The sequence below is a fragment of the Quercus suber genome, unplaced genomic scaffold (assembly GCF_002906115.3).
Source record: "Quercus suber isolate HL8 unplaced genomic scaffold, Cork oak 2.0 scaffold_1084, whole genome shotgun sequence".
In the NCBI taxonomy this organism is placed as follows: domain Eukaryota; kingdom Viridiplantae; phylum Streptophyta; class Magnoliopsida; order Fagales; family Fagaceae; genus Quercus; species Quercus suber.
Window position 1 is genome coordinate 44,081 of NW_027070490.1, and position 19,169 is coordinate 63,249.

A 19,169-nucleotide genomic window follows, 5' to 3' on the forward strand; every position below is an offset into this window, starting at 1 on the left:
CAATTGGTGCTGACTCCAAACAGATGTAGGCGGATGCTTTGTAACGGTGCAAATTTATAATACATACAATATAAGAATAAATTAAAACCTATTGTTTCTGTGTTGATACTTGATAATTGATATGGTGAAAATTCTATGCTAGCGTGCCTATAAGAACTAGAGATAGAAGAAACTGACGAGTCCAATCTTGTTGCATAAGCCATTAACTAGGTTTAAGACAGCTAATGTACACTATGTAGAAGTAGTATAGTATGGAACTAGATGATCCTCTTCCAACAAAAGCATCACCTAAATAATGAATTACTATTGCACATTCCCTGATGAACATTGAAGTTGGAATGACCCCCCAAAAAAGGCAAATTACAACTTACCCATACATAGTTTGTTTCAAATTTAAGTTGCTTACATGTGATTTGAAATTTGACACTTTATCCATATAAGTTTAGCTCAGTTAGAGTTTCATAACTTATCTCTGTTAAAAACAGAGCTAAATATATAATTTTACTCCGCTTTTATGTCTCCCTCCTTCAAAAACACAAAAAACATAAAAATACAAGATCAAAAAGAATTTAACGGAACATTTGCATCATGGGATTTCAAACTACCAGTTGACAACTTAAATTTCGGTTAAAACTCAGTAGGTAAAATGTCAAATTTCAAATCATAGTTAAACAACTTAAATTTCAATCAAACCACAACGGCCACAAGTGAGATGAGTAAGTTGTAATTTTCTCCCCCAAAAAAAAAAAAAAAAAAGTAAATCGAGCTGTCATTACAGGTGATATTGATTGTGTGCATCAATTATTGGTTCCCGAAACTTAAAACAGTATTCGTGATAACTATGTTGCAGGGAAGAACAAAGAAAGAGAATAATATGTATTTCCATTTCATAGTAGCAGTTGAGATCTTAAAACTATTTTCTTTTTCTTTTTTTTCTCTTTTTGTATTTTTTCTTCCTTTTTTTTTTTCCAAGGCCAAACATCATATGTGAGTCCGCACATGAAAACCTCTGATATTTCTAACATGGAGCTGAAACAAATCAAGCCTATGTGCATTGTTGAGTTGATCTCGTGCGAAAGTTTGAGTGCGCGTCGAAAGCAAAAAACCACTTTGAGTTCTTGTCTGAGGTTTCAAGAACTTGACCTTTTATGAACTTTCCAACATTTGTTCTTACTTGGTCTAAAAACATAGTAAACAACAATGGTACCAAACAAAGGCACAGGTGGCAGCTTCAAAAATTCCACTCTTGAAGTACAGCAAATCAAAAATGTATTTCTCCAATTACCTTATCAATATCTCTTTCATGATTCTGTGGTCTTGTTACAAATGACTAGTAGCCCAAACTGTTACCAGTTACTAACAGACTGTGACTTCATTACTGTTTACATAACATGCATGAATGTAACATCACATAGAAGATAAATTTCATTTAATTGAATGCCACATTGAAGTTAACTAATTACTGTATTACATTGGTTGTGTCACATACTGAAAAAATTAGTCATTAAAACGTTGGAACCAATGGAGAAATATGTCCTCATCTGATGGACCAAAACAATAAGAGGAGCAATCATGTAGCAAGATTCTTGAGTATCAGATTTGAGATTCCTTTTGAGAACAAAGAAAAAAATTCCCACTAGCTTAATTCATTCAGTTCTGATGATCCAACATAATATTAATAACAACAAATATGGAGAGCAGGAGGGATATGGATCTGTTTTTTAAGAGGCTGGTATGCATTACTGCCCTTCCTTTCTTAATCACGGTCTGTATCGGAGGTCAGTTATCAGAATCTGAATCTTTTTTTAATTTCATTAAAGCTGTTGATCCACAAAATGTACTAGGAATTGCCTGGAATGGATTGGTGGCACATCCCTGCTTGCATAAGTTGAGGGGTGTAAAATGCAATTCACAGTCTATAGTAGAAATCAGGCTTGAAAATTTTAATCTTAGTGGCATACTTGATGTTGATGCCCTTTGCAAGCTCCCAAATCTGAAAGTTCTTTGCTTAGCAAAGAATCACATCAGAGGAAATATTCCTAACTCAATATTGCACTGCACAAGGCTGACTTATTTAAATCTAAGCAACACCTATATTCCTAACTCGAAGCTTAATTATGCTGTATATTAGTTTTAAACGATCAATGGCTTGCCTGTTGTAACCATATAAAATTTGATTTTACAACCTATACGGATTAAAATGATAGTTCGGATTGTCGTTAACGTTCATATGAAGAAACACCATATTCCCACATGTCAATGGAGTGGATATAGATAACAATATTATTAACAACCAGCTCAAAGATCATTTAGAAAACATCAAAACATTGATTGACAACAGTAAATGACATTCGCACTAAATAGTAAGAATCTTAATAAAATTTACACAGCTACCAAGTTTTTGCCACAACACCCCTAAGCTTGTACTCTATGCGATCCAGAAATTGAAAGTACAAAATTCTCCATTGCTTGTTTAAAAGTAAAGGACCCCATAAAACCCAAAAACCAACAACAAATCCAAGTGTCATGCTCACGTAGAACCAATCCACTTCAAGTCCGCCCGAATCCTTGCTACCTTTGTTTTCAATGTTGGGGTTTACATCATTTAAAGTACAATTATCAGCAAGTGGAAGTCCACAAAGTTCATTTCCAATAAAACTAGAAGCATTAAGGCTTTGAAGCTGAGTGCTTGAAGGAATTTTGCCAATTAATTTGTTGTTTGACAAATTCAACTGACTCAAAAATGTCAAACTCGACAAACTCGGAGGAATTTCACCTGAAAGTTGGTTTACAGAAAAATCAATAGATTCTAGTGATCTCATAACACCTATACTCTCAGGAATCCTTCCAGTAAAGATATTAAATGACAAATTCAATGACTGTAAACCTCGAAGACTAGTCACTTCATTGGGGATCTCTCCAGAGAAATTGTTTTTCGAAAGATCTATACTTTTTACTAGCCCAAGAACGGTGCCATACTCAACAACCCGCCCCTTCATCACAAGCAATGCACTTTCAAATTGCTCATGTTCATCTAATCCTATTGAGAAGCCATATGAATAAAAGGCAATTTTTGAATTTTTAGTTGTGGTCATGGCACTGAAATTCATAACACATGTAGGTATGCCTCCAAATAGCTTATTATGTGAAAGGTCCAAGATTTGGAGTGATGTCAGAGCACAAACTTCTTTTGGCATAAGACCATGAAAATTATTTGAGCGAAGGCTGAGAATCATCAAGTTTGAAAGTTGTCCTATCCATGAAGGCATGCTTCCACCAAATTCATTTTCACCAATATCAATGGTCACCATCTCTTTACAATTTTTCAAAGAGGATGGTAATTTTCCAGAGAATTTGTTGTCATATAGGTGTAAATACATAAGATCAATCAAAGATCCAATGGATGCTGGAATACTACCAGTGAAATTATTGCTTCCCAAATTTAAGGCCGACAAACTTTGCCACATTTTCCAACAATCAGCTATTTCTCCTGATAAAAGATTTTTCTCAAAATCAAGATATTCCATTTGTTTGGGCTCATTCATCTTGTAACACAAAAAGTGAGATATAGATCCAAACAATAAATTGTTTGAAAGATCTAATATGGTCACATTTGAGGATATAAGAGGTAACGAACCTTTGAAGCGATTTGAACTCATATCAAATGTTGGACGATCAGAAAAAACCATCAGAATATTTGGAATCTCTCCATACATCAGATTGTGAGACAAATTTAGATACATGAATTGAGAAGACATGTTCCAAAACAAAGGTGGAACTACATCTGAAACATTGGTGTTGGATATATCCAAATACCAGAGACGCTTTTGTGAACAAAGCCATGATGGAAATTTTGGCCCTAAATTCCATGATCTTAATCCTAACCGGTACAGTTGAAAAGGAGGGATCCAATTGTGACTTACTTCTAAAGTAAGTTGATTTTGAGATGCTTGAAGCTCAGTTAATCTTATTAAATTGGCAAAATGAACTTTGGATACAACACCATTGAACTTATTTGAAGCAATATATAGAGACTCTAATTTGGAGAGTTGTCCAAGACTTTGAGGGAGAGTTCCATTAAGTTGATTATTTGCAAGGTCCAAGATTCTCAAAGATGAAAGATTTCCTATAGCCTCTGGAATTTGACCCAAAACTAATGTACTCCCCAAAGAAAGTTCAACTAGATTTATAAATTGCCCAATTTGCTCATTAGTCAAATGACCAGAAAGGTGTGCTTCAGTCAAGTCTAGGATCTCTAGTCCATTTGAAACACATCTTGATAAACTTTCTAAGAGTTTAGAAATCTCTTGACTCAGTTTGTTGTATGACAAATCAATTTCCTTTAAGTTGCAGAGATTTCCCAACGATCTTGGTATCTTTCCTCCAAGTTCATTGAATGGCATGCGTATGCATATGGCAGATGTTAGGTTTCCAATGGAACTAGAGATTGTACCTTGCAAATTAGTGGAGTCAAGGTTCAAAAACTCAAGACGATTAAAACTATACAACCAATTGGGAATTGAGGAGTTGAAATTGTTCAAAGATAGATCAAGACGGACAAGAGAGGTCATGTTTTGGAGACCAACAGGGATTGGACCTTGAAACCAATTGGCAGATAGATCAAGAGAAACCAGATTATGAAGACTAAAGACCCATGATAGAATCAAGTTGTTTTTGAAACGGTTTGTTGAAAGATCAAGAGTGGTGAGAGATGAAGAGTTAATATTGGATATGGGTGGGATGAAACCATGAAGTTGGGAATATGACAATCGCAACTCTAACAAGAACGAGAGTTTGTTTATCACATGTAGCCAATCAGAGGCTTTGCTAAGGTTTACACCACTCAAATCAAGGTGTTGAATTAAAGGAAGGCCAGAAAGCCATTGAAGGTTCATGACATTTAAATCATTATCATAAGAACCTCCAAGATCAAGATAGTGCAAATTAGAGAGATTCCCAAGTTGATGAGGAATCAATCCCCCAAATCCCGCACTTGAGAGATTAAGATATCTTAAGCTCCCCATTGAACCAATGAATTTGGGAATTTGAGTATAATGGAAATAATTGTTGCTGAGGTCCAAGTAAATCAAATGCTTCAAATCAAGCAGAGAAGGATTTATCTTACCTCCCAATCTTGACCGCTCATAAGATGCAGAATCATCCACCAAAGGAAAGCTTCTGAGACGGAGTTCATGGACATGACCAGTAACGTTGTGGCAGACAACTCCCACCCACTGACAACAATCTCCATCAGCAGCCCAAGAGACAAGCCGGTTTAAAGGGTCTTTAAGATCTTGCTTGAACTTAAGAAGTGCCTGTCGCTCACTTTCTATGCAACGAACCCGATCAGACTCTCCACTGCTGAACTTAGGATTGATAGATGCTATACTGAGCAGCCCAAGTAAAAGGATTAATGTAACGGCTCTTATTCTCAAGAAAAGGTCCATGATCAAAGATTTTGTAAGTAACAGCAAAGGTAATCTACGAAAAGGCTACTAATGTCATGGTCATTTATAGGAGACGAAGACGCGTAAGTCTTTTTGATTAGTAGAGAGACGTGTAATAATAACTCTTTTGCTGAGTTTCTTTCGGCTTTCGGTTTCAATTTCCAGCTGAATTCGGAAGCTTCAGTGGAAAGCATACGTACTAATCTTGATAGAGACATGACTGTAAGTCTTGTAGATAGGACCCTCCGTTTTGTGGTTGGGAACGAATTGAAGGTATCAATTTTCTTACCCGCCAAAGTGGAACGTTGATTGGGCTAGTTGGAAATTTCATCGCTCATTACTACAAGTAATTGAGGTATTATTTATTCGGTTTGTCCTAGAGTTTTCTTTTTTCTTTGTGAGAAAAACCTTGAGGTAGAATTGGCTGATTCGTACCAGAACATATAATTAAAATAAAAAATAAAAAAAAAAAACATGGCAGAGTTGCAAAACAATAATTGATGTTATCATCAAGAAGCCAGGTCAACTTTTAGAAAATAATTTTATTTTCTTTACCAAATTTTTTCCTTTCTTTATTTTTTTTCTTTTAATTTTCTTTACCATTTCTTCAATCATTTGTTGTTCAGAAAAGATTCATTCATCATTGTTCTTGGTAAGTTAAATTAGGATTAGAACGGATCACAAAGAGAAGCCATGTCCAACGACAAACATTTGGTAAAATCCTTTTCTTCTAGAAACGAATTATAAAAGAACATTTCAAGCGAATCCATCATCCATCTACCTGTTTTGCAAATCACTACATATAAAAAGAAATACACAACAATAAAACCCATTTCAAGCAAAACAATAATTGATGTTATCATCAAGAAAATCAAAAGCTTTTATTTATTTTTTTTTTATTTGAAGAAAAATCAAAAGTTGACCAGTGAGTCAAAGCACATGTAGCATGCCTGTGATTTGTGTGCCTTTGAAGTTTCCCTCATGCTGGGCAGAATTTTCACGGCAAAGACTAATACCTAATTATTAACATGCACACTAACAAAGCGCATGAAGCATGCATCTTTCCATTGAATTCAACATTCATTCAATAGAATATAGAAAACGTTCGATTTGTTTTCCCCATTAATTTTATAGATAAAGGAGAAGCTGGAATTTAATATCCTGTTTTTTAGTACAAATTCAATTCCTAATGCACAGGTTTTTTTTTTTTTTTTTTAAGCGAATATACACTGGGTTTTGTTTGTTGATGTTGTGAAATTGTTGTAGGAACTAAAAGTTAGAATTAGAATTTCCACTATAAGTTAGAATTGGGGTTTGTAGTATAATCATAGTATTGTACTCTTATGAATAGAGGGACTGTTTTAATGATGAATAAATTTCTCCTAAAATTATCCAAATGGTATATATATATGATACTGATTCCATCCAACCCTAAGCACTGATTTCTAGAGATTCTCTTTCAATTGGTGCTGACTCCAAACAGATGTAGGCGGATGCTTTGTAACGGTGCAAATTCATCATACATACAATATAAGAATAGATTAAAACCTATTGTTTCTGTGTTGATACTTGATAATTGATATGGTGAAAATTCTATGCTAGCGTGCCTATAAGAACTTGAGAAAGAAGAAACTGACGAGCCCAATCTTGTTGCATAAGCCATTAACTAAGTTTAAGAAAGCTAATGTACACTACGTAGAAGTAGTATAGTATGGAACTAGATGATCCGCTTCCAACAAAAGCATCACCTAAATAATGAATTACTATTGCACATGATTCCCCGATAAACATTGAAGTTGGAATGACCCCCAAAAAAAGGCAAATTACAACTTACCCATACATAGTTTGTCTGAAATTTAAGTTACATGTGATTTAAAATTTAATACTTTATTCATATGAGTTTAGTTCAGTTAGAGTTTCATAATTTACTTCCGTTAAAAACAGAGTTAAATATGTAATTTTACTCCGCTTTTATGTATCCCTCCTTTAAAAACACAAAAAACATAAAAATACAAGATCAAAAAAAATCCAACGGAACATTTGCATCATGGGATTTCAAATCACCAGTAAACAACTTAAATTTTGGTCAACCTCGGTAGGTAAAATGTCAAATTTCAAATCACAATTAGGCAAATTAAATTTCAATCAAACCACAACAGTCACAAGTAAAGTGAGTAAGTTGTAAGTTTCCAAAAAAAAAAAAAAAGTAGATCGAGCTGTCATCACAGGTGATATTGATTGTGTGCATCAATTATTGGTTCCCGAAACTTAAAACAGTGTTCGTTATAACTATGTTGCAGAGAAGAACAAAGAAAGAGAATAATATGTATTTCCATTTCATAGTAGCAGTGGAGATCTTAAAACTATTTTCTTTTTTTGTATTTTTTATTTTATTTTTTTTCCAAGGCCAAACATCATAGGTGAGTCCGCACATGAAAACCTCTGCTGATATTTCTAACATGGAGCTGAAACAAATCAAGCCTATGTGCATTGTTGAGTTGATCTCGTGCGAAAGTTTGAGTGCGCGTCAAAAGCAAAGAACGTACTTTAAGTTCTCATCTGGTCTGAGGTTTCAAGAACTTGACCTTATATGAACTTTCCAATATTTGTTCTTACTTGGTCTAAAAACATAGTAAACAACAATGGTACCAAACAAAGCCACAGGTGGCAGCTTCAAAACTGCCACTATTGAAGTACAGCAAATCGAAAATGTTTTTCTCCATATACCCAGGGGCGGAGCCACATAGTGACTTGGGGGGGGGGGGGGGGGGGGGGGCCGTGACCCCTGCAAATTTTTTTTTCCCCATTAGACTAGAAGAAAAAAATAAATAGGCCCCCAACATTACACAGCCGGTCCCCCTACCCATTTCTCACCCATTTCCCAACCCTCAATCAAAAATTAGAACACCTCAAATTAAAAAAAAAATATATATATATATATATATATTTATTTATTCTACTTTCAAGCCAAAAAAAAAAAAAAAAAAAGCCCAAAAATATGATCAGATGAAAAAGAAATGAAAAAGAAATGAAAGAACACGAAGAAGAACAAAGATCGGAAGGATTTCAGCTTAGATACCGGACCGGAACAAAAACCAAGCTTTCTTTATCAAATATAAGAAAAATGAGGATTGTTTTGCAATTTTTCTCACCCTAAACTCAGATCTAACGCTTGCAGTAACCCATCGGGCTCAGATCTGTTCATCTCAACCTCACTTTGGCGGCGATGACGACGGTGACTAGCAGTGAACAATGTTCATTGAGTCAGTGAAACGAAGCTGAATGCCTCACCTGAGAGAGAGCTTGAGAGATATCTGAAAATAAGTGGTTACTGATAAAAGAGAGATAGATAATAGAGAGCTGAAATTTTAAAAAATTTTGAAGTGAGAAGTTTTTTTTTTTACTCAGGTTAACGTGTGTGGTGTAAAAAAACTGACAAAAACTATTAGAACGTGTGAAAATTTTAGAAAGGCACGTTACCATTTAATTTTGATTCCTTTGGTCTTAGAGCATCTCCAACAGCTATTGTAAAGCTAAATTTGGACCACCAAATGTTACTGTACACACTCCAGCAGCTTCTCCAAACGCACAGCTACTCTAAATTTATTTTTCAAATTGCTACAGTAATTCTCTTAATTTAGAGAACACTGTAGCAACTCTACTCCCTTATTTTATCTTAAAAAAATGCCCGGCTGAATAAAAAAAAAAAAATCTTTCTCTTTTCTCCTGTGTTCTTTGTTCATCTGTGTCTCTCTCTCCAACAGTAAAACACAATCAAAACACACACAATCTAAAATCAGAATAGAAACAACAGATCAAGAACAAGAAAAAATACAAATTTAATTAGAACAACAAATCTAAAATCAAAACAAAAACAACAAATTAAGAGCATGAAAGCCTATCTAAGCTCCATTGTAACAACAAATTGAATCAGAACAAGAATTTAAAAAAAAAAAAAAAAAAAAAAAAAAAAAAAGAGACAAAGCCGATCTGACCCAGCCTTGTGGTAGGGAGAACGACGAGCGGCGGCTGGAGCGGCAGTTGGTGCGGCAGCTGGAACGGCAGCTGGTGCGGCAGCAGAGCGGTGGTGGAAGCCCAAGCCGATCGCTCCTCTCTCTCTCTCTCTCTCTTCTCTCTGATGTGAAGAGGAAATGATTTTGCTGGAACGTTCTTGAAGAGGAGAAAAAGAAATAAAAGAAGGGGTGGAGGACATGTGTCTGGAGGGGAATGAAATGAAAGAATAAAAAATTCTAATTAAAAAACTCTACTACAATATTTTGACAATAAATTTTAAGTAACAGATTGTTATAAGTTAATATTGGCGAGAAAAAAATAATTTCAGTAGTGAGTTCAAATTAAAACTAGCAACAACTTTTTACATAAAATTTGTTGTGAAAGTATTGCGTAAAATGTTATGGATGTAACACATCTCATAAAATATAGTTGTTAAAAAAAGAATAAATGATGATAAAAAATAATAAAGAATGAATGAAGAAATAATATTTAAATAAAATAAAGAATGGAATAGAGAATCTGTTGGAAGTGTATTTGAAAAAGTGAATAGGTAAAAGTTAAATATCACTGTTCATTCTCCAAATAATACAAAAATTTGAAGAAGCTGCTGAAGATGCTCTTATCACCAATTACTTTTTCTACTTTTTAAATATTTTTCTACAAACATTGAGCAGTGAACTGTGAACACATACCCCAACGTCTTTTTCAAAAAAAAAAAAAAAAAAACCATACCCCAATGTATTATCATTTAAGACTTCTGTGTATTATATATATATATATATGTTTTTTTTTTTCATTTTCTCTGTAATTTATGAGCTTAACAATTAAATTAGTTTTAAGTTTTTTTACCAAATATAATTATTTATAATTTAAATAATTATTAAATTAATTATGATATCATTACGGTTTGACCCCGGTTCAACCTCGGTTCAACCTCAAAAATTTTGAACCTCTCTCTTTTACGGTTCAATGAACGGTCTAGATTTCAAAACCTTGATTTCAACTACAAAATCACTTATTCAAAAGTTGAGAGATGATGGATGGGAGCCTTTACTTGCTAGTGTTATAGCATTTTGTGAGCAACATGAAATTGATATTCCTAATATGAATGCTCGTTACACTAAAGGTCGAGGGAGATATCGTCGTCAAGATGAAGATTTAACACAATGGAACATCATTTTAGAATTTGCATATTTACAGTTGCAATAGACTTTCAATTGCAAGAATTGAAAAGTAGATTTTGTGAGCTAACAACGGAACTTGTCATTCTTAGTTCAGTTTTAAATCCCAATGATGCTTTTAGATTATTCAAAATTGTTCATATATGTAATTTAGTTAAGAAATATTATCCTCAAGATTTTACTGAACATGAACAAGAACTTTTGGAGTCTCAATTACAATATTATGAGCTTGATGTGATAAAACATTCAGATTTTCAGAATATGAGTACAATTTTCGAGCTATATAGGGGATTAAAAATTTCAGGAAAGTCTAATATCTATTTTTTGATTGATAGACTTATTCATCTTGTGTTGACCCTTCCAATTTCTACAGCAACTACAGAACGAGCCTTCTCAGCTATGAAGTTGTTAAAAACAAGACTTCGCAATAGAATGGAAGATGAGTTTTTGGCAAATAATATGATAGTTTATATAGAGAAGGAAATTGCAGGGAATTTCACTATAGAGATAATAATGAATGAATTTTATTCCATGAAAAATCGTCGTCAGGCATGATTTGATCCGGTTGATGCCCCGACTTGACCTGAATAATGTTGCGTGGTTTTTAATGGGAGATTTATTGAGGCTTAGTCCATGGAGCAGAGGCTTGGGCAGAAAAAAAAAAAAAAAAATTTTGGCCCGTTTTGTAGCTCATTGTGAATCCTGTGCGCAGGATATAAAAGCCTTTTTTTTTGTGATTAGGGTTTTGTCTTGTTGTTGTTTTTGAGAAAGAAAAACATTGTAGCCACACATTGTAATTTTCTTTGATAATAGTGAAATCTCTGCAACTCCGTGAACGTAGGCAAATTGCCGAACCACGTAAATATTGTCTTGTGCGTGTAAATGTTTTTCTTTTGGCGTTTCTTTTGGCGTTTTTGATAATAATATATTTATATTACAACCCGGCTCCGCCATGTATTTATTCCTGGCTACGCCCTGCATATACCTTATCAATATTTCTCTTTCATGATTCTGTGGTCTTGTTACAAATGACTAGTAGCCCAAACTGTTACCAGTTACTAACAGACTGTGACTTCATGACTGTTTACATAACATGCATGAAAGTAACATCACATAGAAGATAAATTTCTTTTAATTGAATGTCACATTGAAGTTAACTAATTACTGTATTACATTGGTTGTGTCACATACTGAAAAAATTAGTCATTAAAACGTTGGAACCAATGGAGCAAGATGTCCTCATCTGACGGACCAAAACAATAAGAGGAGCAATCATGTAGCGAGATTCTTGAGTATCGGATTTTAGATTCCTTTTGAGAACAAAGAAAAAATTCCCATTAGCATAATTCATTCAGTTCTGATGATCCAACATAATATTAATAACAACAAATATGGAGAGCAGGAGGGATCTGGATCTGTTTTTGAAGAGGCTGGTATGCATTACTGTCCTTCCTCTCTTAATCACGGTCTGTATCGGAGGTCAGTTATCAGAATCTGAATCTTTTTTTTAATTTCATTAGAGCTGTTGATCCACAAAATGTACTAGGAATTGCCTGGAATGGGTTGGTGGCACATCCCTGCTTGCATAAGTTGAGGGGTGTAAAATGCAATTCACAGTCTATAGTAGAAATCAGGCTTGAAAATTTGAATCTTAGTGGCATACTTGATGTTGATGCCCTTTGCAAGCTCCCAAATCTGAAAGTTCTTAGCTTAGCAAAGAATCACATCAGAGGAAATATTCCTAACTCAATATTGCACTGCACTAGGCTGACTTATTTAAATCTAAGCAACAATCATCTGAGTGGAAGGTTACCTTTGGCTCTAACTAAATTGAAATATCTCAGGAGATTGGACATCTCTACAAATCATTTAACTAGCGTCAAGCCGCATTTTGTGCAGGAATTTAGGTCTCATTATACTTATTACTCGAAATCAAGTTCATTACAGAGAAATAGTACTGGTGACTGGGTAGAGGCAGTGCATTCTCGCATACTTTCAGAGGGCCCAAGTCCTTATGATGACCATGATAGTGAGCTTAATGGACACTGGATTGCACTGTTTGGAGTACTACCTCTGGTTCTTGGCATTGGACTCTTTGTTGTACATGTACATAGCGGGACAGAAGGCCGCCAAAGAGAGGGAGATTCTAAAGAAAGTTCGGGACTCTCCTCTCAAAACACCTCCAGTTAAAGCTAGAGAGGAAGTCAAGCCTGTTGAAAGGCACTCGGGGCTTGTGTTCTTTGTTGAAGAGCATGAAAGGTTCATATTGGAGGACTCCTTGAAGCCACAGCTGACTTGCAAAGCCAGACCGTTTGCAGCAGCCTTTACAAGGTAGTACTGAAAAATAGTGCCCTCTATGCAGTCAAAAGATTGAAGCAATTGCAGGTATCCTTTGAGGAGTTTAGCCAAACGATGATCCAGATAGGGAGCTTAAAGCGTCCAAACATTCTACCCCTTGTTGGTTACCATTCAACCAATAAAGAAGAGCTTTTCATCTATAAGTATCAAAGCCAAGGGAGTCTGCTAAACTCGCTAGAAGGTAAGTTGACATAAATTGCAAAAGAGAACACGATTGCTTTTGAATTGCAAATACATACACACTTATTACACCGTTGCACCCATGCCTCAACTCAAAATAAAACGGAAAAAAGGCCAATTCTAGGCCTTTAACTGAAATAGGGAGCTGGACTATTTCAGGTTCTAAGACTTCAAAAATTAGTCTTTATCAAAGACTTAGTTGTAGCAGCCATACGATGCATATAAGGCAGCAAGGTTCATCTTAGTAAGAATTTTTCATAATGCCTTTCTAAGTCTTGTTACCAGAAAAATGTAGTAATGTAATATTTGGAGTTTCAGACTCAAACTGGAGTTTTACAGTTGAAAATGTCGGATTCATTCAGTCTCAAAAATAATGCCTTAACACTTGATTGACTAGTTGGCTAGTTATCTTTCTTCGTTCATATAACATCACTTGATTATCATCCAAAGAAACAAAAATCCGCTTAACATTATTAAAGTGAACTGCCTAATCTTTTTATGAGCTGCATGAGCTCAAACTTGGGAGTGAAGAAACCTGATTTTGGGCAGGAAAATAAAATTTAGAAACTCCCAGACAGATATGTCTTTAAATAGTTCCTATATTTCAGCAAATATTTGTGGTTATCTGCAGATTATATTGATGGCAAGAGAGATTTCCCTTGGGAGCTTCGGTTGTCCATAGCAAGTGGGATAGCAAGTGGCTTGAACTTCATATATCAAAGTTCTGATAACCAGGAGATCATCCCTCATGGGAATCTTAAGCTATCAAATATTTTGGATGAAAACAATAAAGCACTAATAAGTGAATATGGTTTTTCAAGATTTCTAAACCCGAAAGCTTGCAACTTGACCGCCAATGGTTACACAGCTCCTGAGAAACTTTTAGCAGAACAAGGTGATGTTTTTAGCTTTGGAGTGATTCTATTGGAGCTGCTAACAAGCAAAACTGTAGAGAAAAGTGGGATAGACCTTCCTAAGTGGGTAAGGGCCATGGTGAGCGAGGAATGGACAGGAGAGGTCTTTGACAGAGAAAGCTGCAACACAATGGGAATTTCCTTTGCTGAATATTGCTCTCAAGTGTGTATCACATTCTCCCGAGGATAGGCCAACAAGTGTGTATCACATGTGTATATGCATTATTACATGTTTCTCTTTGTTAATCTTAATTTAAGTAGCACAGATTTCAAAACGCACTTCTACATATGTGTTCCCATTATGTTAGCAGAAAAAAAAAATTAATAAAAAAAAATCCTTTAATTATATATATTTTTAATGATTTTAATAGTTGTAATTATTTTGAAAACTTATAAATAAACTTGAAATATGCCTATTTAAGTAAATAAAATCACCTAAAAATATTTTTTAATTAATCAATTAATTGTGGTATATCTATAGTGTTGTGTCCAATGCCGGCTCCATATGTGAAGCAACGATGCAGCTGCCTAAGGTCCAAGTAGAAAAAAGGCTCCCAAATTATAGTCAATAGGATTTTTTTTTAATATTAAAATAGTATTAATTAGTTCTGATAACCAGGAGATCATCCCTCATGGGAATCTTAAGCTATCAAATATTTTGGATGAAAACAATAAAGCACTAATAAGTGAATATGGTTTTTCAAGATTTCTAAACCCGAAAGCTTGCAACTTGACCGCCAATGGTTACACAGCTCCTGAGAAACTTTTAGCAGAACAAGGTGATGTTTTTAGCTTTGGAGTGATTCTATTGGAGCTGCTAACAAGCAAAACTGTAGAGAAAAGTGGGATAGACCTTCCTAAGTGGGTAAGGGCCATGGTGAGCGAGGAATGGACAGGAGAGGTCTTTGACAGAGAGGTCAGCAAAGCTGCAACACAATGGGAATTTCCTTTGCTGGATATTGCTCTCAAGTGTGTATCACATTCTCCCGACGATAGGCCAACAAGTGTGTATCACATGTGTATATGCATTATTACATGTTTCTCTTTGTTAATCTTAATTTAAGTAGCGCAGATTTCAAAACACACTTCTACATATGTGTTCCCATTATGTTAGCAGAAAAAAAAATTAATAAAAAAAAAATCCTTTAATTATATATATTTTTAATGATTTTAATAGTTGTAATTATTTTGAAAACTTATAAATAAACTTGAAATATGCCTATTTAAGTAAATAAAATCACCTAAAAATATTTTTTAATTAATCAATTAATTGTGGTATATCTATAGTGTTGTGTCCAATGCCGGCTCCATATGTGAAGCAACGATGCAGCTGCCTAAGGTCCAAGTAGAAAAAAGGCTCCCAAATTATAGTCAATAGGATTTTTTTTTAATATTAAAATAGTATTAATTAAGTCCAAATATTAGCCAATAAATCAAATAATATTTTTTTATTAAATGAAAAATAAGAAAAAAAATATTACGTCCATAACATTTTTCACAACACTTTCAGAATAAGTTCTAAGTTGTAGGTTGTTACAAGGTATTATTGATAGCAAAAATTAATTTCAGTAATGAGTTCAAATTAGAACTAGTAACAAATTAACACCTAAGATTTGTTATGAAAATATTATGAATGTAACACTTTAAAAAAAAAAAAAAAAAAAGAGCAATATAAAAAAAAAAATTCACAACATTTTTCATAAATTGAGTTGACAAACTTTTACTAGTTTTAATCTAAATCCACCACTAACATCATTTTTTTACTTACCATTATCAATTTGCCATATCAACAGATGTGAAAAGTTTTGTCAAATTTTATTGTCTATAGACTTCCAAAAAAAAAAAAAAGTTACATTGTTCATGTTAATTAGTAGTAATTTTGTATCTGAACAAGATAATAAAATTTAAGTAATATTTAATTTTTTTTTACGTCAAATTTAAATATATAAAGTGCCTCAATTTCAATTTTCACCTTAAGCCTCCATGCTTGTGTCCTACTTTTTCAATAACTTTAATATTCTCATGTCTTATATAGTGTTGTGTCCATGTTCAAACTTCATAGATTATTAACGAAACACCTTTAGCCAAGGTCCCTTTTTGTTGTCTTGCCACGTGTTGAGATTCAATTGGCTCATCATTGGACCCGGATTCAAATCAGGAGGTCAAACCCACTACTCACGTCAATGTAGGAAGCATGGAGGCTACTGGTGCATCCTTGTTTCTGCCAAGGCATCATGACTGCAAAGAAAGGAAATAGCAAATTGGTCATGAATAATAATCTACATCAATGAGTTATATGTGAGAAGCAGAGATTAGGTGAGGGGGGAAAGATGACATTCTCATTATGTTACTAAATGAGGGAAGACTAGGTTCTGCATCTGCTGAATGTCACACAAGTTTTTGGAATCAGGAATTGATGAAGAAAAAATCCGTGAACACAACTTTTGTGCCACAATTTGATAGAATCAGTGTCTTGAGCTATTGTTAAATTTTAAATTTTCTGATTTTTATAGCAACTTGGGATGTGGGGAAAACCCTTCAGGAAGGGAAAATGGCAGTTTAGAATAGTGGGCTTCAGCAGAACTCAAGGTTTGGGTAGTGACTGCAAAGGCCTTCCTCTTGTACATAGGCTTATGACATTTGCTGCTTTGCAAACACCATGCCTACTTACAATGTTCCCCATAGATCCCAAAACAGGTAGGAAGGACCCTCTCTTGCTCTCCAAATCACAAGTCCCAAACAACTCTCTTGGGCTCTCTATGTGGGCTTGGACCACACAGTAAAAAGTGAAAGATAATTATTTGGGGTTAAGCCCATATTATATCTTTGTGGAAAACATAATGTATGGGCTTTCAGATTTTGTATCCCTCTCAAGTCTCATCTCAATTTTGTTTTGGGATTGGCCTTAACTAGGTCTTATTTATTAACATATTTTGTGCACTTCGCGTGTAGTTATTTACCCAATAAAGCCCGTTTCATCTAGTCTTGAGCTCAGGACTTCAGCAACATTCAAGCCCAAACAAAATAAATTTATTTTGTTGGGCTTATTGCATTGGATGAAAAATTAGCCCAACACACCAAAACTCCCTTAAGACATGAAAGATTGTCTCATCAAAAAAACAAAAAAAAAAAAAAGGACATGAAAGATTGGCCTCGACTTGGCCTTGTTTATTTACACTCTTGGGCACTTTGGGTCTAGCTATTTACCCAACAAAGCCAGTTTCATCTAGTCTTCGGGATCGGGCCTTGAGAAATATTCAAGCCCAAAAAACTAAATTTATTTTATTGGGCTTATTTCATTGGATGAAAAATTACCCAACACACCAAAACTCCTTAAGAGTAAGACATGAAAGATTTGCCTATGACTTTGTACCCAGAAATACAAGAGAAAGCTCATATGTGCTACTCATTTAGGACAGTGCTTGACATACTCGAACAAATAAAATAAACTGTGTAAACAACCTGTAAAATATATCTAGGATGTTAGAAAAGCTCATATGTGCTATCAAAGACAGGCAACACAACAGGCTAAAATTCTTATCAGTCATGGATGCACAGTGCCAAGGTCATACTCTCAAAACTAAATGGCTCTTTTGCAGCTCATGTAATGAGATGCCAGTGCAGAACACATATGATCTAACATGGTAGTCTAAAACTTAGCCATCAATGACAAATTAAAATGGACCCAGATATGAGAAGGGCATGCTTTTAAAATTAAAAACGCAGTATGGTACTAACTATGTCAAAGCCTAATATTATACTCTTTAGACCCATTTGCATGTGCCAAGATGAGACATTACATTTCACATCATTGTGGCAGGAATTAATCTCTTTTTTTTATATATATATAGAGTTTTCAACCTATATGGCATTTGCTTCCGATGATTGCTATCTTTATCATCAAACCACGACACCAATCAGTTTTTAGTGTAGGCGGGGATTAAATTTCAAATTTTTTATTTAGCTATCAAAGACTTTTATCAATTGACTTAACTAGAACCCACAAAATTAATCTAATAAGTCTCAGAGACACAAAATTTTGCAATCTTTTTTTTAACACAAATAAGGTGATATGTTGTAATTATGTAACTCAGATATATATATATATATAAGTCATGCGTTGAGGTTTCGTTTCAAACACGTCCTTCATAGAAGTGACTTTGAATATATAATTAAAAAGGTAGCATTTTTGTAGCCAAAAACAATGTTTTTGAATCTCTGATAATGTTAAAAAACTAGATAAATGAAAAAGAAAAATCGGTTACCCCCAACTACCAAAGTTACCCTGTCAAATTTTTTACGTATATTAAGGAAATTGCTAACAAACAAAGTAACAGTTACACTTAAATTAGAAGCCAACCCTAAATACAAGGTGAGGTTTCCTCATCCATATGATTTTGACTATTAAGCATTAATGGTTGGGACCTCTCTTAGCTCTCTTAGCTGTGGCCTAGTCACTTTTTGCTTATTTTGGTGTGTCACATCTTAACAATCATCTTTGATTGTGATTTTTTTTTTTTTTTTTTTTTTTTGGGGGGGGGGGGGGGGGTCGCACGATCGATCCACGAACCCAGATCACGGCGAGCACGCCTTCACCCACGACGAACCCAGCTCACGGCGAGCACAGACCCAGACCCACGAGCACGAGCACGAGCACGACGAACCCATCGCCTCCTCGAGCTCGCCGATCCACCCATCGCCTACACGCTCTCTCATCCTCGATCTCTCAATTTGTTTTTTTTTTTTAATTTGATTGTTGTTGTTTTTTTGTTTTGGATGAACTGATTGTTGTTGCCGAATTTTTTGTTGTTGTTGTGTTGTTGTTGTCGCCGGAGCCGGAATTTGTTGTTGTGATTGCCGAAATTTTTTGTATTTTGTTGTCGTTGGTGTTGTTGTTGTCGCCAGAGCCGGAATTGTTGTGTTATTGCCGAAATTTTTTTTGTTGTTGTTCTTGGTGTTGTTGTTGTTGCCGGAAAATGTGAAAAAATTCCGGAAAATAGCATTTTCGTAACACATCCAAACACATGAAATATTTTCCACAATAATTTCATAATTCACCCAAACACTTCAAATTT

The 19,169-nt window shown here is 34.6% G+C and overlaps 2 protein-coding genes and 1 long non-coding RNA gene across 3 annotated transcripts; 1 reads left to right on the top strand and 2 right to left on the bottom strand.

The window, feature by feature from the left end:
• Positions 1-2,390: 2,390 nt before the first annotated feature.
• Positions 2,391-5,447, bottom strand: LOC111991869 (receptor-like protein EIX1). Its single transcript, XM_024023680.2, has one exon. It carries the CDS (start codon positions 5,445-5,447, stop codon positions 2,391-2,393), a length of 3,057 nt encoding a protein of 1,018 aa, XP_023879448.1.
• A 3,053-nt stretch (positions 5,448-8,500) lies between these two features.
• LOC136065688 (uncharacterized) lies at positions 8,501-9,643 on the bottom strand. The gene is made up of 2 exons (XR_010627283.1): positions 8,928-9,643; positions 8,501-8,761 (listed from the first exon to the last, which is right to left on the bottom strand). It is a non-coding gene; the product is annotated as an uncharacterized LOC136065688 (long non-coding RNA).
• A 2,364-nt stretch (positions 9,644-12,007) lies between these two features.
• LOC111991877 (probable inactive receptor kinase At2g26730) lies at positions 12,008-17,542 on the top strand. The gene is given in 7 exon segments (XM_065769224.1): positions 12,008-12,144; positions 12,146-12,762; positions 12,764-12,915; positions 12,918-13,181; positions 13,812-14,075; positions 14,874-15,098; positions 17,514-17,542. Coding segments are annotated over 7 exon segments (1,662 nt in total). The 5' UTR covers positions 12,008-12,033.
• Positions 17,543-19,169: the final 1,627 nt, after the last annotated feature.

What these genes read in the sequence shown, in the direction of transcription:
- LOC111991869 (XM_024023680.2), bottom strand. Translation starts at nt 5,447, where the DNA reads ATGGACCTTTTCTTGAGAATAAGAGCCGTTACATTAATCCTTTTACTT.